Below are 26,582 nucleotides of genomic sequence, written 5' to 3'. Positions count from 1 at the left end.
CCAGGGACCTATAAAGGGGCAAAATTATGTTCTCATCCCTTGAGTCAATGCCCTTTTTTATACAAGACAGCACTTTATTTGCTTTAGTAGCCACAGAATGACACTGCCTGGAATTAGACAACTTGTTATCAACAAAAACCCCTAGATCCTTCTCCATTAAGGAAACCCCCAACACACTACCATTCAGTAGATAGTTTGCGTTAATATTATTTCTACCAAAGTGCATAACTTTGCACTTATCAACATTGAACCTCATTTTCCAGTTTGCTGCCCAGTTATCTAATTATGGTAAAGTTGAAATCTGTAACTTGATTTATAGTGTGTAATATGTCTGACCAAAACTGTTGTAACACCGGACATTTTAACCAAATATGTGTATGCGGGCCAATGTGGCTGTTACATCTCCAGCAGGTATCTGAGGTATTAGGGTACATTCTCTTTAATTTTGCTGGTGTGTAATGCCATCTGGTAATTAGTTTGTATATGGCTTCATTTGTTCTAGATGCCCTAGAGGATTTATTTATAGTGCTAAATATTCTAGCCCAAGCTTTCCCTTTAAATCATTTTACAAAAGTGGAATTACACAGAAATATAGAAAACATTAGAAAGCCCAGATTGTCCTGAAAAAAAATGATGTATAGTTTCCCTGGGCAAACTAAAATTACCCCTCAGGAAATGCCTCAAAAGTGAAATGACAAATGGCATATGAAATGCAAAATCCTGCTGGTAAAATCCTTATCCCAATGGCTCATGTAGATGTGGGACTGGGTTTGGTGGCACCGACAGATTTTCTATGAGCTAAAGGCAAATTCATTAAAAAAATGTCGGGAAAATGACAAAATCTGAAAACTGTCTGTTTAAAAGACAAATTCACAAAAGTGGAGATAGAGGTTTGTGAATACGGTGGTAAATCCGACAAATCTATCTCCACTTTTATTTTGTCTCAATATCACCACTTTTGTGAATTCCCCCCTTAGAGTAGAGGAATAGAATAGTCAGTGACAGCCTGTCCTTGACACATTTTCTTTTTTTTAAAGATTTTCTTTATTGCGTTTTTCAATTATTAACAACAAAAAAGGTAAACAGGTAGAAAAGAGAAAAGAGAGAGGGAATGTGGGGAAGAGGGGGTGGTATAGATGGGGGGGGGGAAGGGTGCTTGGGCTTCCTTGTTTTCCTAATGCATTCCTGAATTTCCTCATGTTTGTTCTGTGGTCCTATTTTGTATCCATAATAAAGAGTCTTTAATTAAGCTTGCTGGTCCATTGGTCTCTTTTTTTTTTTTTGGGGGGGGATTTGTGTTCGTTTGTTACATGTCTCTGTCCATGGTCCATATATCTGGGCCCTTTTGTTGTATCCAGTGTGTGCTTTGGTGGTTATTGTGTGTCTTTCGTCCAGTTGCCCCATATTTTGTTGAATTTTTCTGGGCATCCTCTAGCCTGGTATGTTAGTTTTTGACTAGGCAGGGTGTCATTTATCAGTTTTTTCCAGAAGCCCAGAGATGGGGGAGCCGTTGCCTTCCAGGTCATTAAAATTGCTTTTTTGGCAAAGTGTAGGATTTGGAGAAGACAAAGTTCATCAAACTTATTGAGTGATAGTCCTTCCGTTTGTCCAAGTAAACATAGTAATGGAGAGCGGATGTTTGGAAGGTCTAGTACTGTGGTGCTATAGTCCAGTAGCTCTATCCAGAACTTTTGGATCTCTGTGCAGTCCCAAAAAATATGCATGTAGTTGCCTTGCTCAATGTTACATTTGGGGCATACATCCGGATACCCCGGGTAGATTTGGGCCAGCCTGTGAGGTGTTAGGTATACTCTGTTTAGGAACTTAGTGTGTATGTACCTGTCCCTAGAGGAGATATTGGTGTCTGGTATTTGACTTAGAATTTCCTTCCAGTTGGTCTCATCCAACTGAGGGAAGTCCTGTTGCCACTTGTGTGCGAAATGTTTGAGTGGGTCAAAGTCATTCTGCAGAAGGATAGTGTAGAACCAGCTAACCTGTTTGGTGAGGTCAGGGCGCCTCAAATAGCGTTCTAGTGTTGTTGTCATTATATCAGGGGCATTTCCCCGGAATTGGGTGTTGAGTGCGTGCCGTAGTTGGAGAAATCTAAACAACATATGGTTGTGCAGCCCAAATTCGGTCTGCAGTTGAGCAAATTGCTTAAAGCCCCCGGCTGAGACTACATCCCCTACTTGACACATTTTCAGGGGAAAGTTAATCACCTTATTTTTTTCTATTTCACCCACTTTCAAGGGGAAGTTAATTCCATCTTGTTTTCCATTTCGCACACTTTAAAGGGGAAGTTAATTCCAGTTTTCTATTTCACACACTTTCAAGTGGAAGTTAATTCCATCTTGTTTTCTATTTCACCCAGTTTAAATGGGAAGTTAATCCCATCATTGTTTTTCAGATTTGTACCATGTCAAGTTTATACGACTTTGAATTCCAGAAAAAAAAAGAATTTTAGTAATTCAACCCCTCAGATTTGGTTCATGTAAATACTAAGGATTTAGACAGCCCTTACAAAAAGTGCTGGCATTCATTTGAATCTTGAACTAGATCTTGGATTTGGAGCATCCCAAACAAAAACAGATATAATATTGATTGATACAACACTGTTAAATGGAAATTTAGGAGCTTAAAGACCATATGAAAGCACAAGGCTGGCAGCCAAGCGAAAGTACAATTTAGTCACTCAGAATATGGTTGTGTGTTTGTGTCATGGTAGTAGAGCAGGCATTTACAGGACACCTGTAAAACACCTGTAAAAGACTGACAAATATACAGGCCCAGGTTTGTGGAAAGGCCACAAAGGCCTGGGCCTAGGGTGTCAAAGTTTTAGGGGTGGCATGCCGCTCCATTATCTACTAGTAGAGGTAGAAGAAAGAATGGAGCCCACCAAGTTAACAGTGCAGCTCCATTCTTCCTTCCTGGCAGTAGGGATGATGGCAGGCAGGGAGTTATTGGTTGGTTTGCAGCTGGGAGGTGAGCGCATGGGGTGGGGGGCAAAGTGTGGTAGCGGCAGCAGTGAGAGGGTGGGCGTGATGGGGTGCACTAACTGCACCAGCCTAGGGGCAAATAATACCAAAATCCGGCCATCCAAATATACATATAGTATAGTATACTACCAATATGTGGATAATAAATGTTACTGATTTTTGCTATTACCATATAAAGGTATTAGACAAAAGTTACATTTCACTAGTTATTTTCATGATATGGTCTTAAACAATTTTTCCACAGGCATCAGAAAACATTGGTTCATTTTGCAAGGTTGACATAATGACACCAGTCCTGTCTGATTGTAATAATCAATAAATAGGGATTTACACTGCATTTCTTGTAAGAGACATACTGTATCAGGAAAATTCCCAGTGTGTGACCTACGGAAATGCCAACCATTTTCATGTCTGGTGTCTGATGTGTGAACCTGGATGAACCCGATACTGTCCTGCAGTTGCTAAAAATTATACAAGGTGCTGAAGACTGCTATGACCAAAACAACATTCCAGTTGCCTGGCCCAACGCAGCTGCTGTGACATAAATTCTATCAGTAACATGAGTTAGATTAGGAAATATGTTTATGAAATAGCAAAAGCCAGACAGCTTGTGAATGTATGTAGCTATGCCTATTTTTAGGCAGAATAAATGAATAACATTGGAAAAGTGGCAAGGGATACCACATGTAATTTTTGGCCCTTGCATTCAGTGAAGATGAATTAAAGGAAATAAAAAGCAACCACCTGAGGCAAATTTGTCAACTTGCCTCACCATTAAAAGAACACTGGGAAAGGGCCACAATTACATTGCATTTCCCCATCCCCCACACTCTGCCTGAGCTAAGTTTATCCATCTGAGAAACTTACGATAAAAAAAATATATAAGCGACTTCTTTGCTCTGCACTTAGGGGTATAAACAGATGAAGCACACCCTGCAGTTGTGGTGCAGGAGTGTAACAGACCCAGTGAAATCCCAAATAATGAGCAGTATTATTATATATTGGTAGAATGGGTCAATTTACTAATGTTTTGGGGGCACTAAATTAAATTTTGGTGTGGTGTAACAACCACATAGCAGATCCTGTAGCCACAGATGGGCCTGGGGAAGAGGTGGGCCCAGACCAGAAGGCATCTGCTGTATGATGCCACTTTGTATCTCTGCTTTCCTTGCTCCTTTTCCTGCTCCTCTTCCTGTTTTCCACAAATTTGTCAGTGGGTGGGCTCTTGCATGCTGGGAGTCGGGTTGTAAGTGGAGGCACAGGTTACCTTCGAGAAGTGGCGACCCAGATATTTTTTCAGCAGGGGGGCCTGGGAGAGACACATTACGCCACTGTCTTCCATAAATAAAAAACATTATTATATGGTATTATCATATCAAAGACTCAGAAGCACTTACCCTTAAGACGTGCTAGCCAGATGTTCTTTAGTGCTTTTACTTTTCCTTTTATGGTTGCCTCTTAAAGGAAAAGAAAAGGCTAAGTCACTTGGGGGCTTAGCCTTTCCTTCTCTTTTAAGAAGTGTGCATACTATAAGATATTTTGTTCTACACTACTAAGCTAATGCTCTACTGCAAGTTTAGGGCGTTTCTTGGTTATAAATGTGTGTACAAAATTATATTTGGATTAAATATACCCAGGGGATGCAGGGCGTTACAAACAAGTCTACAAACAACATACATTTTTATTTCATTGTTCCATTACACACCACACAACATTTTTAAAAACCACAACTTGTGGATTTATTTTGTAGGTTAAATATTAGAAAATAAAGCAAACAAAGCCAATATATATACTTCGTCTTCTTGTACAAAGTGCGTGTTACTTACAGAAACCTTGTCAGTCAGTGCAGAGCAAAATGAAGATAATGAGCCCAACCTTGTGAGTGTCAAAGTTTAACCAGAAGCCAATCACTCAAGGGGCGAAACCTGAAATTGAGTTAATATTTATTACTATGTAAGGATATATAAAATACACTTCCCTTTAAGTATACTATCAATGTGACATCAGAAAGGAACTGAAATGCAGATTAGAAATATGTAATTTGTAATAACCTAGTTAATTAAGCTGTAAAACTAACTACGTAACAGTTGGTTTTTGCCCTGTCAGTAAACAGACAGCCATGCCTGATAAAGCTGCCAAACACATAAGATGCCACACACACCCTGGTAGAAGAGACCAGACAAAGAGATCTACAGAATAAAGAGTGCATCTGGAGCAAGTTTATTCTATTTCGTCATGAAAGCATTCTTTTTTCTGCTTCTCGCTGGCAGTGTAAGATTAAGCACCACTGAACTAGGTAATTTAATACAAGGGTTGGCAAGAAGGGTTGTAGGAATGTGTGAAAGTCCACAAAGAAGTGAAACTGGCAAGTTAATCTCCTGTCCTAACTAAGGACACTGACTGGTAAATATTGTATTGGCATTTATTTATATGGCATATTTTTATTGCTTTTAGGGTATTTTTGGCATCTGACAGACTTACACTTGGACCCAAACTACTCAGTTACCTCTGATCCCAGGAAAGTGTGTCCCTCGGCTGGAGACCAGTTGGTACCAGATGCTGGGCAATGGGGAAATTATCTGTGTGATTCTCCTCGTATACTTATCAACTCATCTATCAACGCTATGAAGAGTATCCTGCCAAATCCAGACTTCATACTCTGGACTGGGTATGAACATTTTCTCATTTAACCTTGGCATGGAGGGAGTTACAGTTCAGTTTTTTGTTATCAGTCAGGTACAGGAAATTTATGTTTTAAAGAGATTTTCCTGTTTAATAATTCACAGTCATTTGTATAGGGCTAGATTTCTATTTAATTAATCCTAGATAATACACGTACCCAAAATGTAGTTTTCAGATGTTTTGGGTTCAAGCCTCACTTTACAGTATACAATTTGGTTCACCCACCCCCATAGCTCCTAAGAGGCTTAGAATTTTTTTTTTTTTTTTTTAAGTGCTATAGTTTTAGGGAATATCCAATAGGCAAGTGTGCACCCCATGTTCCAAAAATGCTAGATAATATGGTGCAATTATATATTGTGTTCTGCATTTGTTTTGTATTGTGCAGAACTTTCCTAAGCCACTCACCTCAGATTTGTTTTCTTTTCATCCTCTGGATCAGCCAGTAACACACATGTACTCTGTATTGTATCTAGCAAAAATCCTATCTATAACTTTTCTGGCATGGAGAGTAGATTCTTATGGAAATTAACCTGACACAATAGTCTCTAGTGCTATAGGTAAAGGCAAAAGTGCTGAAGTACCAAGGGCTACACAGAGCACAAATGCCTGAACCAATGGCCGGAACAAGATGCATTTTGGATGCAATGGATTAACTGCTATTCCTAACAGACCCAAAGAGTTTGCCTTTAGTTTTGCTTCTGTTGTTTGCAATTTGATCAAACAAATGTGCACTCTGTCCTGTGGCTTGTGTGTTTATTGCTACAATAACGAGCAACTGCAGTTGCAGGTCTGTGGGTACATGATCATAGCATATCCGGTGAGTTCCAGGTACATCTCACTGCACCTAGACCTGGACCTGTCTGGTGTAGAACTTGAAATCTGTCAGGAGCTGTCTGGAGTAGAACTTGGGACCTTGTATTTGCTACACAGCCTCCAGGTTGAGCCATGGGAGGCTGTGTAAGTTCAATTAATGTTTATAACTTTTCCCTTTGCTTTGCTGACACCAGAACACTGCTAATTATTTTCTGCCACCTGCAACAAACACTGCCCATGTTATCAGGAATTGCCTTTCAATTTGCACCTTGCTGCTTGTCCACTTGTTATAAAATGATTTAATTACACCATAATATGATGATCTTCATGAAGCCAATAACATGTGGTACCTGGGTTACAGGAAACATAGGCTCCAATGAGGTTCTACACCTGTGTTTTTTGTTTGACACCTTGATTAAAGAAATAAATACATCAAGACCTATGTTGTATTTGGACAATACATATCCCATATGTAGTTACTATAGTTTTTAGTAAGGATGCAGAATCCAGGATTCGGTTTGGGATTTAGATTCGGTTTGGGAATTAGAAACTGTTTGTCGTTTTATTAAATCTGACTCAGGACATAAGATTGGTGTAAAAAGATTTAGGGTCTCTTAACACCTATGCATGGATAGGTGCTAAAGCTTGCAAACCAAATGGGAGGAACAGGGTAGAGGAATACTTAAAGGAATACAGTCATGGGAAAACATGTTATTTTTTTTAAGGCATCTGTGAATAGAGCTTCTCCAGCAGAATCCTGCATTGAAATCTGTGTTCCAAAAAAACAGCAGATTTTTTAATATTCAATTTTAAAATTTCACATGGGGCTAGCCATAACCTTTATTTGCCAAGGTGCCATAGCCATGTGACCGGTGCTCTGATAAACTTCAGTCACACGTTACTGCTGCACTCAATAGTAAGAAATCTCCTTTTCACAAGCTCTTATGTCACTTTTATGGATTTTTATAACATAGTAAGGAATTGGGAAAATGCCTGGGAAGTAGAGGCCATCGGTAGTTAGGAAAATATTTGTGACATTAAGCAAACACTTTGACCTTATAGACATACAGTTCAATCAGGCCAGACAAGTATAACTAATCTTCTTTCACTAGATAACTAATGTCAGTGCAGTGTATATAGTTGATATAGATTATAGATTTTTTTTTAATAGTCAACTTTTATTGATTTCTTTTTTTTTTAAACAAGGGGTATGAATAGAAGGAGGGAAGGAAGAAAGAGGGGGAGGGGGGAGTAGGTGATGGAGAGTGTATCATGGTATTTTAGACAGCAGTTGCTGGAGACTCCAGTCATGGGCATCCTCTGGCTAAATAGGTTAACCTGTAGAGTTCCAGCTGAGAGTTTATCAGCTTTATCCATTTATTTAAAGTAGGAGGTAGGGGACCCATTGATATAGATTATATTTAATCATGTTCTCCCTATAATAAAATAACAATATTTAGAGTTCACTGATCTGTGAGGCTTACCATACAAGTAAATAATTAATGAGCAATTATATCTGATTATATCTGACTAAGCACTGTTTATCAGGATATATTTTACAGGTTACCCATGGCCATTGTGTATTATAAGGCATTTGACTAAAAAAAGAATCAATAATTCATCTCTTTATTACAATAAAACTCCATGCCACTATAGCTAAAGCATTAGTGACATGCAGAAAGTTTATTAGAGCATAGTCCTTGCTGAATATTGCACAAAAACATAATGACTTAAATTATATACAGTGGTGTGAAAAACTATTTGCCCCCTTCCTGATTTCTTATTCTTTTGCATGTTTGTCACACAAAATGTTTCTGATCATCAAACACATTTAACTATTAGTCAAAGATAACACAAGTAAACACAAAATGCAGTTTTTAAATGAGGGTTTTTATTATTTAGGGAGAAAAAAAATCCAAACCTACATGGCCCTGTGTGAAAAAGTAATTGCCCCCTGAACCTAATAACTGGTTGGGCCACCCTTAGCAGCAATAACTGCAATCAAGCGTTTGCGATAACTTGCAACGAGTCTTTTACAGCGCTCTGGAGGAATTTTGGCCCATCTTTGCAGAATTGTTGTAATTCAGCTTTATTTGAGGGTTTTCTAGCATGAACCGCCTTTTTAAGGTCATGCCACAACATCTCAATAGGATTCAGGTCAGGACTTTGACTAGGCCACTCCAAAGTCTTCATTTTGTTTTTCTTCAGCCATTCAGAGGTGGATTTGCTGGTGTGTTTTGGGTCATTGTCCTGCTGCAGCACCCAAGATCGCTTCAGCTTGAGTTGACAAACAGATGGCCGGACATTCTCCTTCAGGATTTTTTGGTAGAACAGTAGAATTCATGGTTCCATCTATCACAGCAAGCCTTCCAGGTCCTGAAGCAGCAAAACAACCCCAGACCATCACACTACCACCACCATATTTTACTGTAGGTATGATGTTCTTTTTCTGAAATGCTGTGTTACTTTTACGCCAGATGTAACGGGACACGCACCTTCCAAAAAGTTCAACTTTTGTCTCATCGGTCCACAAGGTATTTTCCCAAAAGTCTTGGCAATCATTGAGATGTTTTTTAGCAAAATTGAGACGAGCCATAATGTTCTTTTTGCTTAAAAGTGGTTTGCGCGTTGGAAATCTGCCATGCAGGCCGTTTTTGCCCAGTCTCTTTCTTATGGTGGAGTCGTGAACACTGACCTTAATTGAGGCAAGTGAGGCCTGCAGTTCTTTAGATGTTGTCCTGGGGTCTTTTGTGGCCTCTCGGATGAGTTGTCTCTGCGCTCTTGGGGTAATTTTGGTCGGCCGGCCACTCCTGGGAAGGTTCACCACTGTTCCATGTTTTGCCATTTGTGGATAATGGCTCTCACTGTGGTTCGCTGGAGTCCCAAAGCTTTAGAAATGGCTTTATAACCTTTACCAGACTGATAGATCTCAATTACTTTTGTTCTCATTTGTTCCTGAATTTCTTTGGATCTTGGCATGATGTCTAGCTTTTCAGGTGCTTTTGGTCTACTTCTCTGTGTCAGGTAGCTCCTATTTAAGTGATTTCTTGATTGAAACAGGTGTGGCAGTAATCAGGCCTGGGGGTGACTACAGAAATTGATATTGAAATTGAAAATTGAAATTGATAAACCACAGTTAAGTTATTTTTTAACAAGGGGGGCAATCACTTTTTCACACAGGGCCATGTAGATTTGGAGTTTTTTTTTCCCCTTAATAACGTGAACCTTCATTTAAAAACTGCATTTTGTGTTCAATTATGTTATCTTTGACTAATAGTTAACGGTTTTTGATGAGCAGAAACATTTAAGTGTGACAAACATGCAAAAGAATACGAAATCAGGAAGGGGGCAAATAGTTTTTCACACCACTGTATATCTTCTCCTATATTGCCAGCATGTGGTAAAAATCAGTCCCACCATAATAGTCACATGCAATTCCATGTTTAGAGATGTTTCTGCCATTCATTAATGAGTATTCTCAAGGCTATATTTATTACTTATACCTATTGTAGCAATAATAATACTGTGGTACCTATACCACTCTTCTTCCTGCTTATCAGTATAGCAGAGAGCTTAAGGAACCACCTCATCATTTTACAAGCAAAAATCTAAAATAAGCCAACAAAAATGAATCCTTTAGGTAATAATAAGTGTAGCATAGAATATGTTTGTATGCTTTTTTTTGTTTACTTATGCTTCTTTCTTTGTTTACATAAAATACACATATGTTATGTTGACTCACAGTAATAAGGTTTTGTTGACAGCATTTTCATCTTCACTAAGGAAAGGAAGTTAAAACTCTGTTTGCAGTATCACTTATATGTTATGATGGATTCTCTGGCATCTGAAATGTAGATCAAACAGGTGAAACTCTGACTGCAGCTTAACCCTTTTACTGCCAGCTGTTTTGGTCAAAGCGGAACTTGTATTGCCAGACAGTTTTTTAACATTTTGCACTGTTTCACTTTAGGGGCCTTTCCTCGGGGGGACTTTTAGTTCACCCAGGAAAACAATATATCGTTTTTTTCAGGACAAGCTAAGCTTTCAAAATATGGTAGAATTTTTGTGTAATTCCAATTCTGTAACAAGATATAGGCTTCTAAATGTCTAAAAATGAAAAAAAAAAAATCAAATTTTCCATAATACACACATACTAGAAACAAAAATTATTTTATGCACGAATATACAACTGATTTGGAAAGTCCCATGTCTCCTGAACGTGCCAATACCAAATATATATAGTTTTATGGAGATTTCTCACTTGTATAGGTCAAAAACTCCCAGCAGTACACTACCAAATTTCCAAAGCACTGCTTCAGAAAGCTGCATACTTTAGATTTCAAGGACAAAAATTCCACTAACAAAAGGTTTATCCCCGAAAATTGTACATTTTTTGGAAAGAACAGATTCTGGGGAATCCAAAATAGGCACAACTGTCTACTCCAAACTATCAAGTCTCAATGCTTTCCTAAATTTATTGGTTTTTATCAAAATTTGTGAAATTTTTAAAAAATCTTATCTCCTACAGGTCATAAAGTAACCAAATAAAACACACTGAATCTGAACGCCAGGGGTCCACTGAACAGTTTGATGCCCAATATGTATAGGTTTACCTAAATATTTGGCATGTAGGGGCCCCAATGGGAACATACCCCCATATGATCTATCATTTCAGCTCCTGCAAAATCAACACATTTACATCCTTTATGTGGGATAATGCTACAAAAAAGTACACTCACCCCAGAAAGCCATATATTTTTGGAAAGTACACATCCCCCCGAATCTATAATGGGTAAACATTTCTTTTTGCTCCAAAGTACCAAGCCGTAAAGCTTTCTTAAGTTTGCAGATTTTTATGACATTTCAGAAAATCGCATAAAAATGTAGCAATTTGCCGCATTTATCTCTCACAATTTCTTGATAAAGATCAGATAAAGACAAATCACCCCAAATAGGTCTACTGAACAGTTTGATGCCCAATATGCATAGATATACCAAAGTCTGTGGTATGTACTGACACCAAAATGAAAATAGCGCATATGGATTTCTCGCCTGCCAACTCAGCTTTTGCACACAGAGCCCCCTCTCAGCATATTATGTGCAGTAACACCCCCTAACTATACAGAGACCCCCAGAAAACCATATATTTTTGGAAAGTACACATTCTGATGAATTCAAAATAGGTAAAGTTATTTTTGTACACCAAAGTTACACATGGCAAAGCTATGCTAAAAACATATAAGGAAAAAATCAGCCTTACCTGTCCTGAAGATTAGATCGCTGCTCTGTCCTCCATGCTGCAGTCCTGGGAGCAGGAAGTCAGTGGGCCGGCGCTGGGGGGAAGGAGGAAGCAGGAACAAGCGATCGCTTCTGCTGCTTGTAAGCCAGTCCTGCGACGATCGCGTCGCAGGACTGACATGACAGCCCCCCTGGCTCGTTGCCCAGGGGGCTGTCATCACTACAAACTCCCCGAGAATCCTTCAATCTGCCGACGATGTATGGGACACGTCATTGGCAGTTAAGCCCTTTTACTGCCACGACATATCCCATACGTCGTTGCCAGTAAAAGGGTTAAGGAACTACCTCATTATTTTACAAACAAAAATCTAAACTAAGCCAACAAAAATGAATCCTTTAGGTAATAATACGTATAACAGAAAATATGTATGTATGCTTTTTTGGTTTGTTTACATAAAATATACATATGTTATGTGAGAAACATTTATTTTTTTGCAATTAAATGTAGAGATGACACTCCTCATGTCCCTAATGAGCAGCTTGGTGAAGACGCTGTGCTTGAGATCATCAGATGGCTGACTAACCTAATCCAACAAACATTTCCAAGTATGTTGAAACTATTATCAGCTTTCACCATGTTGTGTAATATAATTTAATAGCAATGATACTTCTTTTTCTCACTTGATTGATTTGTAAACCCCTCTGCCTACACGTACCCTAAACACAGTGGCATAACTAGATGTTACTGGGCCCTGCATCAAATTCAATTTAGGCCCCAAAACTTTGGCTAGTTGACCAAGATACAGTATATTGAAATTTTTCATTAATTACACTCCTGGCCCCCCTTTGCAACTGCAGGGTCTGCTTCTTCGGTAGTTATGCCCATGCCTAAACATTTTCCACTACTTTTGTGTCAGTAGTGGTTTTCCTCTCTATTGCCAGGAATATGTACGATCATTTATCACCCAAGATGCTGCCAAAATTCTTATTCACTCTGTTATAATATCTCGCCTGGACTACTGTAACTCCCTATTAATTGGCCTTCCCCTCCAAAGACTGTCCCCACTCCAGTCCATAATGAATACTGCTGCCAGGCTCATACACCTCTCCAACTGCTCCTCCTATGCCAATCTCTGCACTGGTTTCCCCTACCATCCGGGATAAAATTCAAACTAATGACTCTCACATTCAAAGCAGTTCTGCCCCACCCTACATCTCTGAACTCATCTCTAGGTACCATCCAACCTGCTTGTTACGCTCCTCTACTGACCTGCTCCTCAACTCCTCTCTCATTCCCTCCTCACATGCTCGCATTCAAGACTTTGCAAGGGCTGCCCCCCTTCTCTGGAATTCGCTCCCAAAATTTATCAGACTTTCTCCCAATCTCTCTGCCTTCGAGAGATCTCTAAAAACGCATTTATTTAGAGAAGCTTACCCTAATCTAGTTTAGCAATACCCTGTGCCACACCTCTCATAACTCTGGTCATGCCCATTCCCACACCTTGTGTCTCAACCCTTTCTCCTTGCAGATTGTCAGCTCTTTTGGGCAGGGCTCTCTTCACCTCTTGTATCGGTTATTGATTGCTTTATATGTTACTCTGTATGTCCACTGTATAAAACCCACTTATTGTACAGCGATGCGGAATATGTTGGAGCTTTATAAATAAATGTTAATAATAATAATAATATGTACAAACACATGCAAAGCTTTCCCTATCCCTAGTACTCATTTCAGCCACAGATATGTTTGCTAAATGTCAGGGGTTATGCAGTTCCAAAGCCAAAGTGTTGCCCCCTGACGGAAAAGGGTATACTTCTCAGTTACTATAAGAGCCATTTATCTTTCAGGGGCATAAATACCACACGGCACCTACTTTTATCAAAAGGCCAGGCTAACATGGCCTGTTTGTTTTGTTGACTCACAGTAATAAGGAACCCCCAGCAAGTAGAGAGCATTTTCATCTTCACTAAGGAAAGGAAGTTAAAACTCTGTTTGCAATATCACTTATATGTTATGATGGATTATCTGTCATCTGAAATTTAGAGCAAACAGGTGAAACTCTGACTGCAGCTTACGGAACCATCTCATTATTTTACAAGCAAAAAAATAAAATAATAAAAATGAATCCTTTAGCACTTTAGGTAATAATAAGGCAGTATGGGCCTGATTCACTAAAGTGCAATAAAAATTATCGCACGCTTTTTTGCGTTAAATAAGTCGCGATAATTAGCGCGCGATTCACCATAGTATTATCGCGTGCGATAAGTCGCCATTTTCGCATGCGGTATTTTTCGCTCTAGTTTTAGCGCATGCGTTAATTTCCGCGCTGAAAAGAATGCGATCGCATGATTCACTATAACTTTGGCGCGCTAAATATCGCATTCGGCTATGCAAAAATTAACACCTACTACAGGAAGGTGAAAAATTATAGAAAAGTACAGTAAATGAGTTTTTGGCAATAAAATATGGACTTACAGTGTTATTTATTCAAGTATGTGTCTTTTTACTCAATTTTACTAAAGTCTTGGCATGTATGGAATTTCGCTACTAATATACAGTACTATAGCGGTGAATATTTTGTCGCGATAATGTACTGTACTGTAGCGGTGAATATTTTGTCACGCAAAATACATTACTATGTATATTTTGATTTTTTTTTATCGCGATTTTGTAATCTCGCGACTTGCGGACATTTTGTGGCGATTTTGTAATCTCGTGACATGTGCGACTTGGGGCCATTTTGTGTCATTGAGCCTGCAGCCACCAAACTGAGAGGACCATGCCTGGGGTTTCTGATCTGCTACCAGGGGAGAGGCGCTACATTATCAGCGTGCTCCTGCGTTCAGGATATGATGACCCGCCGCTGGGGGACTTAGGGGTCCACGAGAGGAAGAGGGCAATCCTGGGCGAGCTAAGAGAGGGTTTGCTCGCCGGGTTTGCCCTTGATGTGGACCTCCGCCAGCTCCAGCGTCTGTGGTCCGACCTGAAGCGCAGGAGTCCAGAACTGGTTGCTGAAATTGCAGAAGGTAATTATTGTACTTTATTATGCTTTTACAGTATACGTTCAGTAAAAGATTTAGCAAGTAATTTGAACTAAAGGTACAAATGTAAGAAATGTCAGGGATGATGAAAGTAACATAGTAACATAGTAAGTTCAGTTGAAAAAAGACATACGTCCATCACGTTCAACCATAATGCCAGTGAGGAACTGAAACGTTGGTCACAATAAACCTCTGAATATTATTTCACATCTTTGTGACTCCTTGTGAAAATCCTGTGTGTGCTGTCACCCCATGCCTGTCTAGATTTTGTTTTGCCACAGGCACCCAGGTATTATTGTTCCTTATGGTGTGCAGCTTCCCAGCACTTTGTATTGTATATATACATCTATTTTCAAATACATATGCATAAATAAGTTTAAAGCAGGGGGGAAGCAGCATGTAGCGGCCCATAGTGTGAGTCATTTGGGGAAGGGCCACGAATGTTTTAGGGGGCCCTGGCTAACAATGTCTGTGTGTTCTTTGTATTGATGTGAGGGTTCACAGGGGGAGGGGCCATTGGGGGCGTGGGCCCAAAAAATGCTGTTGTGAGGGGCCCTGTTATTTATGATGGTGTATGAATGTATATATATAATATATTACACAAAATAACATCTTGCAATACTATTTCACAGAACTTCAGCTGGCGCCTCCTCCCCAGGCCCAACCCCAGGCCCTCCAGGCTCATGTGGCCCAGCAGGCTCTACCGGCCCCCGCGGCCCGACCTCCTCCGGCCCCTGAGGCCCGACTACCGGCCCCCGAGGTCCGACTACCGGCCCACGAGGCCCGACTACCGGCCCACGAGGCCCGACCTGCGGCCCCAGAGGCCCAAGAACTGGCCCCAGAGGCCCCAGGACCATCGGCCCAAGAGCCAGAAGAGGCCCCCAAGGCCGAATATGCCCCCGAGGCCCCAGACATCCCCCCCTTCTTTCCTCCCCCAGTTTCCCCCCAGGCCCTTGAGTTCTCCCCCCAGGCCCCGGACACCCCCCAGGCCAAGCGCTGGGCGCCAGGTTCTCCTGCAGGACCATCTGTGCAGGAGGACCTGGCCAACATGAAGGCTGAGCTGGCCCAGCTCTGGGGGGAAGTTAAAGAGGGACATGGAAGAACTCAAGGGCAGCAAGCCCTAAGTTTTTTCCCCCCACTTTTTTCTTATTATAGTAAAATTTTATATTTTTATACTTTTGAACTGAGTAATGTCTCATTATTTTTCCTTCCTTGATATTTATTTCCCCTACACTCTTACATTTATCAGTAACAGCATCAATATGCTATATGGGTTAAATGTTTGCAAATATTCTGGCAACAATTTTGTCTTTAGCCCATTTTGCTGAATAGTAAAACTTGCGTTAATTAGTACGTAGCGTATTTTCTGGCGAGTGTGATAACTGCCAATCCAATGTTTTGTTGCCAGAATAATTGCAATATTATATTTGTCACCGTTTAATAAAGTGCCCATAACATATTTGCCATTTATTCTGTGTCTAAAATCTCTAACTTAATTTAAGCCACTTTAGCAAACGGACCCCTAAGTATTTGGCTAAATATTCTTAAATGCCCCCCCCCCGCCATTTTATTATCTCTAGCACTTCTTTTCTTTTCTTTTCTTACTTATATTTTTATAGTTTTTTTGGGTTTTTTTTTGCAAATAAACATTTATACAGCAACTCTCTAGCACTCTGTGCTCTCCCAGGGCAAAATGTCGCCAGTTTTATGCTGCCGATTGTCGCGTGCGTAATGTCACGACAATTAGCGCATGCGATAAATAGCGTGCATGCGGAAAATACCGCGCACGCTATTTATCACGACAAGAATATCGCATGAAATACCGCTCGTAAAAAAGCGCAAGTGTACTAATAGTGAATCGCGAAAAGTCGTGAAAATTAAGATGCGATAACATTTTTAATGCACACTAAAAATAGCGCACGTTAAATCGCACTTTAGTGAATCGGGCCCTATGCATCTGTACTAATACTAGTATTAATACTGTATGTATACTTTGGCACTTTAAAAATGCTTGTTAAGCATGATAATAACAACACTGCAGATTCAGAACACCTGAAATGCATGATGCAGAATAGAAAAATAAAAAAGATTAGCAAAATCAAGTCAAGTGACAGGTAACAATGTCAAATACACTGGCATCTGCACTGGTATATCAGCCTGCACCATAACAGATGTAATATGTTTTAGTAACAACTGTTTTTATTTTTTATAGCTACTAAAGTGTACTCTGCTCTTGGCAATCATGATTTTCATCCCAAAAGCCAGCTGCCTCCCCATAATAATTCTATATATGACCGGATCTCTGAGTTTTGGAGTCCATGGCTCAAGAATGAATCATTGCCAAGTTTCCGAAAAGGTACAATTATAAATTCCCTTCAGTAATAGCTAAATATTTACAACAATTTATGCAGGAAAGGCCTGTTTTACATGAATAGTAAAAAACTGTCTCAAATTCTATTTACATGTATCCATTTAGGTATTTGGGCAGTGGCAGGGGTGAGGTTTTTTAGCTACTGATTTTCCTAAATAAAATTTGAACAAATGTTAAAATCTCTGAAACTCCCTTAGCGTCAGTCATGGTGTATTAGTGTCACGAAACTGGTGATTTCCATTAACCATAATGAGATGTGAGTTGAGAACATTCCTGTTGACCTTTAAGTTTGCATTGCTAATAATCTTCTTACCCAACCAGGCTGTAACACCGACTAATTTAAGTGTCGGTTCAGATTCTGGGCACAATGTTTCATTTTTTTTTCTTTCTGTACCCTCAGGAGCATATTATAGTGAAGAGTTAAAAGATGTAGGAGCTGCTGGTCGTATGATTGTTCTGAATACCAACCTGTATTATGATTCCAACAGCCTAACAGCCAACATGAAAGATCCAGGAGACCAGTTTCAGTGGTTGGAAGACCAGTTAAATAATGCTAACCTAAAAGGAGAAAAGGTAATGTATATAAACATAAAAACAATCACATACAAAACTTGTGGTCAGTACCAAACATATAATCCTGTATGTATAATGATAATATCCTATCCTGTCAGTTATCACCTGCTTATCACCTGAATCACCTGTACAATCATAAAATCCTATCAAAAGCTTTTAGCTACCACAACCTAATTATTTTTACAGGTATCGGACCCCTTATCCGGAAACCCATTATCCAGAAAGTTCCGAATTATGGAAAGGCCATCTGCCATAGGCTCCATTTTAATCAAATAATTCACACTTTTAAAATGGTTTCATTTTTCTCTCTAATAATAAAACAGTACCTCGTACTTGATCCCAACTAAAATAAAAGTAATCCTTATTGGAGCCAAAACAATCCTATTGGGTTTAATTACTGTTTAAATAATTTTATTAGTAGACTTAAGGTAGGGGATCCGAATTATGGAAAGACCCCTTATCCGGAAAATCCCAGGTCCCAAGCATTCTGGATAACAGGTCCCATACCTGTACTATATGCTCAGCCTGTTCATAAATAACATCCTATAAAAAACAGAATATATGCAGTGCAAATGATAAGAGACTGAGAGCTGATAGCAAGATATAGGCTATATAAGTTCATATAATATTGCTGTGTATTACAAGTAGATGAAAAAGCTGTTGCAGACAACATGACTAGCTAGAAGCTAACAGCTACTCCTCTCCAAATGCCGAAACCTCATCCCCCTTTTCTATGTAAGTTCCTTTCTTTACTACATATTTTATAATATGATACATTGATTTTTCTGACAATGGAATCATTCTCATGGGTTTATTAGAGTCGCTCCCCCCACCACCCCAGCCGCAAGCCCTTAACATATCTTTCTCTAACAGGTACACTTCGAGACCTCACTGGTATCATCTAACTATAAGTATTGTTATGATTTTCTTGCAAAAATTTGAAACTGTTGTTATAGTCTCCTTCTTTTTATACTCTCTTCCCTTTAATTCCACCAATCAGTAGACACAGAACCGACCACCTTCCCCCTTTCTCCCCCTTTCTTTTCTATGGATACAAGCGATATACAACATTTCTTTTACACTTTGATATTCTTTTTGTAAAGTTAAAAATGCATATAAAAAATATTAAAAAGAAGATTGAAGATGTACAATACTGAAGCATAATTAGGGGTTCATAAGTTTCAGTTAAGGGACCCAACATCCAAATAAGGTTTGGCATTTTAACTTGAGATGCTCTTCAAACTCAAATTACAGAATTTTATCAACTGAAAAAATCTTGAAAATCTGAATGCACAAAATTTGACAGAAAATACCTGTTGAGCTTCTAAAGATGCCAATGGGAGTGTTTTATCTAAAGTATTCTACTTTTTAAGTTTTCTTTCAGGTTTGAATTTGTAAAAATGTGAATGCAAAATTTGGAGGAGAGTGGCTATAAAGAAGGTGCATAGAGAGGGTTACATAGAGAGGTACATAGAGATGGTGCATAGAGAGGGTTACTGTGCCACTGACCTTTAAAGAATGCTGTTGAGCCAAGAGCTCTCCAAATTGGAAAAATCTGGAGAGTAGTGTATAACTTCTAAAAATAGAAAATGAATGCCAACAGCAAAAGTGAAGAGGACCACTTAGTAAGTTTATTTTTAGTTTATATCCCCTTTAACAAGCCAAGGTCTAAGGGATACAGTGGTAAAATCAAAAAAATGGAATTTTATGGATACTGAACATTATACACAGACTTTAATGTAAGCAAGGCTCAAATTCAAGAACAGACAATGGTGGAAACATACCTTTGTTTCTACCCATGAGGTGACTAATGAACAAATATATAAAATGTTAATGCATTGAGCTACTGGGTGATTTTTTTTCACCCACAATGTTGCTTACTGAATGTATGGGGGAGGGTCTAAATTATTGCATTTGGTATATGCTCTCATGCAGATTGTTGTTGTTTGTTCCTTGTACAGAGTTACGAAGGGGACATTTTTCATTTTCTCATTGTCTTTAGACAAAGCACAAATATGCTCTTTTATATTTCTTAGTTTGTTCTATATTGTATCTTGAAACAGAGCATATGTACTGGAAGTCACACAACCTTTTTCTGGTTGGGGAAAATTCCTTTACCAAGCATTGTATGCTGAGAATTACTGTACATGGCCAATATCATAGCAAAATAAAAGGCTGTAGTGAACAAGATAACTGAGTACTGTACATTATTAAGCATATAGGATATCACTAATCACCCAATAACTGGTCATCTTACAGGTCTATATTGTAGGACATGTTCCTCCAGGATACTTTGAAAAGAAACGAGACAAACCTTGGTTCAGAGAAGAATTTAATAAACGTTATATTGAGATCATACAAAAACATCACAGAGTGATACAAGGACAATTTTTTGGGCATCATCATACAGACTCTTTCCGAATGTTCTACAGTGACTCAGGTATGAGTAATAAAACATAGTAACAGTGCATGTAATATTAGGGCTTATGTATGATGCAGGAGCAAGTGCAAAATTGTGTGCAAAACTACAAGCATTGGCAGTGACGTAAGGTTAGGGGGTCGGCCCACCAGCAAAATTACTTTTGATGCCCCCACATGGGGCCAAAATCGACCTGCAACCTCACCTGCATGGTGACACTGCTAACTTGCAGTGTAAGCGACTATACAACAGGCCACACAACTGTCCGAGCCCTTTGCGGGATCTGCTGTGTGTGTTAGTAACACAACTGCATTTAAATGCTATTTACATGGTTATTTATTTTAGCTTATCTTTAGCAAGGATGGTTTCTTTTATCTATAAACCATCCTTGTAAAATGCACCTAGTACCAATATGCCAGTTCAGCTTGGTTTGAGGTATTGTCAAAAAGTCGCAAAGTACAGGCCACAAAGAGTTAAAGGAGCTCGGTGACAAATGAAGTGTTTGGTGCAATTTGCTATTCAAGGCATTAGGGGTTAAAGAAACATGGTGATTTGTGTGAATTTAGCAGTTGAGTAAGTGAATAAGCCCTCTAATGCACTGACTGAATTGAATTGTTATTGCTTGGATATTAAGCAAAGTAACCTAGGGACTGTGTTCTGCATAACAAACATGGCTTAGGATTACTATGACAAATGATAGGGTTTATTCACAATTGTCCAAGCATATTGTGTGGAAAGGCACAGCAAACTATGCAAAGTGCAATTTTGGTGCCAAATGATGTAGTCTGCTGTTGGAACAACCCTGTTCAAGGTGGCAGTAGCTCCAGGCAGCGCCGCCTCAGGGGTCCTGACTGCCTGAGGCGGCGAAGTTGGTGCCACCCCCTCGCGTCAGGCGGGGGACCATTCAAAAATCGGAATTTCGGCTCTTTAAGTTACCAGGAGCGGCTTTTTGCTGCCCCTGGTAACTTGTCCGGCGCTGCCGCATGAGTGGCACACAGAAGTATGATTCATGAGATGAGGTAGAATGTAATGAGGTACCTTTAACAAATGGTGTCAAAACATGCAACATTTGGGTCCACCTTGACTCAACCGCACTTGCAGTCATAGAAGAATAAAAATACAAAACAAAGTAACATTGCTTCTGGATGACTACTGCATAGTCTGGAAAATGTAACAAATTTCTTATAAAGCACACCAATCATGGGTCTAGGCTTGCATTCTGTCCTAGGGCATAATTTACAATCTTTTATCAGCTATGGAGAAGGTGTAGTCGAAGGGGATATATGGATTACTGATCTGGAAAGAATGACAGGCAGCTGAGCCTCTCAGCAGGTGCAGGGAAAGTCAGACTACTTAACCTGCATCATGAAAACTGATTCGGTAGATTACACAATCAGAGCTAAAATGCTGCAGGTATGGGTGGGGTATATTTTTATTTATAAAGTGCTACTTATGTACACCACGCTGTACAGTAGAACAATAAATTAATAACAGGGAGTTATTAAAATAATAGATAAATACAAAGTATGATAATATTATAATAATATCATAATAAGTATGATATAAATACAAATAAATACAACGTACAGCTGCAATAAGTTAAGAGACAAGAGGATGGACGTTCCTGCCCCGTAGAGCTTACAATCAAAACAACATTATATATCTGTAAGAAGGGTTCATACACAAAAGCAATCACATATGTGGCATACTATAATTCCTGCAAAATTGCACAGTCACCAGTACATGGGGGAAACACCAATAGGCCTCCTGAGGTTTTTTCTATCTTCATCTAAAGGGAAAGCAGCACATTGCGTGCATTACAGGCAGGGATACAAGTATTTCTTCACTTTTCTATCTCTTTGAGCCTCCGGAATGGATCATGAGCAAACATTTTTTAACCCGACGCAAGTTTTATCTCATATACATTAAGGGAAGATATACAGAAAATTATGTGATTCATAAAAGTTATGTTTTAGATTGCTTTCCAGGACCTTTCTGCCTGTTTGATTGCTATAGGAATGGTGCAGGATTTCTTTGGAGTTTTTTAAACATCATAATATTTGCAATCTTAATCTCAGTATATTCATATTTAATACTCCTTTTGCACATTACCAGTTTACTTGCTTAAACTCTATAATTTGGTTTGGGAATGCAACCATTAATTTATTTGTAAAGTGTTTCTCACAACCCATTACTTTTCAGTTGCTGAAAAAATATTGTTACTGAATGAAAATAAATGAAAAGAAAAATGTTATGTTTTTTTTGTCTGCTAAAAGGCCAGTCTGATGGAATTTAAACTGAAATTTTTGTTAAAAAGATGTTTAAAATGTTTTTAAATGGGCAAATGCTGGTTAAAATACAAATGCAATAAAAATGTATGTAAAATATTTTTGTCAAAACATATAAAACACAAACAAAACAATTACAAAAGTCAAACATATATAATAGGGTTAAATATATCTTGCCAGGGTACAGAGAAGTATGATTTTACCATAAGTAACTGATTGCTATTAAACTACCTTAATGTATCTATGTTGTGTTCTTTTAGGGACTCCAGTTAGCAGTATGTTTATCGCTCCAGGGGTAACACCATGGAAAACTACACTACCTGGAGTTGAAAATGGAGCTAACAATCCTGGAATCAGAGTTGTTGAATATGACAGGCAAAACCTCCAGGTTTTTGTAAGTTGAGTCTTAAGTTGTGTTTGATATTGATACACTACCTAAATAGCCCCAACTATAATGCATGCAACATTGTTAACTACTACTTAAATTGTTCTGTATATTTTATTCTGTACCTTTGAGGTGATGAAAGGTAAGGTCAAAAGTAACTCCACATTTTCAGCAGGGGTATATTATCTTGTATAATTCAAGGCTGGAATTTTCACACAAAATAACAATTAGAAACAAAATACATTTTTCCACCTTGATGGGGTGCAGGACTGATCTCAGATAATATCTTTATTTTTAATTTTCTACCATCCAAAGCTGGAATGCCTGACCAGTTTTGTACTAGTGTCCCAATTTGGGGGTACATTTGGCCTGCTGATGCAGTTAAACAGCAGCCCACTCCTAGAAAGCTGGATTGGTAAGCATGGGTACCTATATCCTTCCACCTAATTGAAAAATAGATATAAAGTCCTGATTCCATTACCAGTTTTGCAAATGAGGTGGCGGATAGTCTCCTGAGGGATCGCCTCCCAGACCTGGACTAAAGCATCTGCCAACTCCTGGACAGTCTGTGGTGCAATGTGGCATTGGTGGATGGAGCAAGACATGATGTCCCAGATGTGCTCAGTTGGATTTAGGTCTGGGGAACGGGTGGGCCAGTCCATAGCATCAATGCCCTCATCTTGCAGGAACTGCTGACACACTCCAGCCACATGAGGTCTAGCATTGTCTTGCATTAGGAGGAACCCAGGGCCAACCGCACCAGCATATGGTCTCACAGGGGATCTGAGGATCTCATCTCGGTACCTAATGGCAGTCAGGCTACCTCTGGCGAGCACATGGAGGGCTGTGCGGACCCCCAAAGAAATGCCACCCCACACCATTACTGACCCACTGACAACCGGTCATGCTGGAGGATGTTGCAGGCAGCAGAACCTTCTCCACGGCGTCTCCAGACTCTGTCACGTCTGTCACATCTTCCTCCTTGCACAAAGGCGGAGGTAGTGGTCCTGCTGCTGGGTTGTTGCCCTCCTACGGCCTTCTCCACGTCTCATGATGTACTGGCCTGGTCTCCTGGTAGCGCCTCCATGCTCTGGACACTACGCTGACAGACACAGCAAACTTTCTTGCCACAGCTTGCATCCTGGATGAGCTGAACTACCTGAGCCATTTGTGTGGGTTGTAGACTCCGTCTCATGCTACCACTAGAGTGAAAGCACCGCCAGCATTCAAAAGTGACCAAAACATCATTTTTTTGTGCAGTGTAGTATATTAAGAAAATGTATCATCCATTGGTTTTTCTTACAGAGATACTACTATCTTGACATGACATTTGTATGAGCTGTAGACCCCTTAAAGCAGATTTAAAAAGGGTATTTTCAACTTGGGGAGATTCTTTGTGCCACCTATGATTTGTGCTGCAGACAGAACATACAGAATTCAAACCGAAATCCCTTTTTTTATGGAAGGGGTTCCCGACCTTTCTTACTCGTGAGCCACAGTCAAATGTGAAAAGACTTGGAGAGCAACACAAGCACCATAAAAGTTCATGGAGGTGCCAAATCAGGGCTAAGATTGGCTATTAGGCAGCCTCTATGCGCACTATCAGCTTACAGGAGGCTTTATTTGGTAGTAAATTTTGTTTTTATTCAACCAAAACTTGTCACCAAGTCAGGAATGAGAGCAACATCCAAGGGGTTCCTCACGAGCCACTGGTTGGGGATCACAAATCAAGGATAATTTAAACTAGAAGATTTTAGTCAAATGTGCAGATGCAAGTCTAAATCAGCAGTGGGACCCCTCATATATATTAGAAAGATGGTGGCCAACACTGCTGAAGAAAATTCCTAAACCGGTGCATTTTTTTTTTTAAAGTTTACAAGGGGTGCCTAAAATATTGGCACTTCCCAGTGAATTCAAGTTTTCTTCTCCTTTAAAGGATAAATAAGCCTTTCTATTTTAATATCCCTAAAAAGACTCTAAACAATCAACAAAATGACATACTTCTTGATCAAAAAGCTGTCTACTGTGCACGCTTGCTGACTCCCACTTCAACGTAAATTAATCATGCATGCCCAGTAGATAGGTTTTTGACTGGCTTCCTATTTAAAGGAGAAGGAAGGCTTAATATTCTAAAGGTGAGGAGCTTCATGATAAATAAAGAAGTGATTGATATCAGCTGCAGGTTTCATCTATATCTCCCTTCATTAGATTAAATAAAGGGAACTATAAAAGGAATATATAACATTTTAGGGGTTAGAGTCTGTTTAGAGTCTTTTTAGGGATTTAAAAAGAAACAGTTTACTTATTATTTAATGCATATGAGTATATACTGCAATTTTGCTGGCTTTTAGGCTACTGGTCTCCACAGAAAAAGCTACACTGCCATGGGTATACAATTTAATCAAATTACATTGAACCAAGAGAAAACAGTATTTTAATTCAATAAACAACATCCATCTCTAAAGCCGCTGTTTCCAAAATCTTAATAATAGGAAGTAACCAGAATGGTCATCTAATTGAGCTGTTTATAGGCAATAATGCTCCTATATGAACTACTAGTCACATGCTCAAGATCTACAGACACAGTGGTGTTCAACATTTAGTGAGCCAGTTGTCATATAACATGTTTGAGTGCCATGCATAGCTCATTTGTCATACCATATGTTTAAATGTCATGCATAGCTTATAAAACAAAGGGACATTATTTACTGATTGCATCCTAAGCCTCAGCATAAGCTGTGTATTTACAAATATCTTTACAAACTAAATCACTTTTCCTGGGAAATGAAATAATATTGATTTACAATGGTTAAGTAATCTGGTGCTTAATTTGTATGTGGACATATAAAATGTTGATTTAACAAGAATATAATATGTTTGGTATCGACTATGTAAATACTGAATCTTTCTTTTAGTTTATTTTAGTTTTTGCCTGTGCGATTTTGCAATTTGACTGGGTTTTTTTCAAGCAAATGCACAAATCTGGGAAAGCTTTAAAATGACTCTAACAGGCTAAACTGTGTATGCAATAACCTCTGTTTTTGTTATGCCTATAGGACATAGTTACATACTACCTGAACCTTACTTATGCCAACAAAGTATCTCCAAGATGGGAGAAAGAATATCGGCTAACCGAGGCCTATCAAATTCCTGACTGTTCTGCACAATCCATGCACGATGTGGTGAAAAAAATATCGAATGATTCTTGTTACCTCCAAAAGTATTATAAATATAATTCAGTCAGCTACGACTTAGAAGCCTGTAACAAAACTTGTCGGGTTGATCATGTATGTGCCATTCGTGAGGTGGATTTCAACAAATATAAGGAATGTGTAAAAACAGAGAGCTCTTCCATAAGACACATGTTTGAACTCACTGTGCTGTTCATTGTGATGCCTGTTTATTTCTTTACATTTGATTTGTAAATTAATTAAATATGTTAGACTCAGTAGTCATCGGTATGCCTCTGTACTACTGCTTGATGCAACTTCTCCAAACAAAAACTACTTTCTGTATATTTACTGATATATATGGTCTTGGGAATGGGAAACATTTATTTTACCAACAATAATAGTTACTCGCACCAACATTCTTGCAACTAAAAATATAATGATGAACCCTTTACCTATTTATCAAGACAATACAGTCTGCATTACTCGTCAGACAGACAGCCCAGGCTGTATTCCTCCATACTTTTTTTTCTTAAAAAAGAGGAGGAAAAAAAGCCAGTAATAAAGAAAGCCAGGAAAGACACAGACAGGCCACAGCAGTTGCT

The 26,582-nt window shown here is 39.1% G+C and overlaps 1 protein-coding gene across 1 annotated transcript; it reads left to right on the top strand.

Annotated features, from left to right (window-relative positions):
- The first annotated feature begins 5,055 nt into the window (after positions 1–5,055).
- On the top strand, positions 5,056–26,258 carry smpdl3b (sphingomyelin phosphodiesterase acid-like 3B). Its single transcript, XM_031896895.1, has 8 exons — positions 5,056–5,292; positions 5,451–5,664; positions 12,238–12,335; positions 16,984–17,127; positions 17,543–17,715; positions 19,975–20,155; positions 22,683–22,816; positions 25,864–26,258. Exons 1-8 carry the CDS (start codon positions 5,232–5,234, stop codon positions 26,230–26,232), a joined length of 1,374 nt encoding a protein of 457 aa, XP_031752755.1. The 5' UTR covers positions 5,056–5,231; the 3' UTR covers positions 26,233–26,258.
- Positions 26,259–26,582: the final 324 nt, after the last annotated feature.

Source organism: Xenopus tropicalis, chromosome 2 (genome assembly GCF_000004195.4).
Source record: "Xenopus tropicalis strain Nigerian chromosome 2, UCB_Xtro_10.0, whole genome shotgun sequence".
NCBI lineage: Eukaryota > Metazoa > Chordata > Amphibia > Anura > Pipidae > Xenopus > Xenopus tropicalis.
This window is presented reverse-complemented; position numbering and strand designations above follow the sequence as displayed.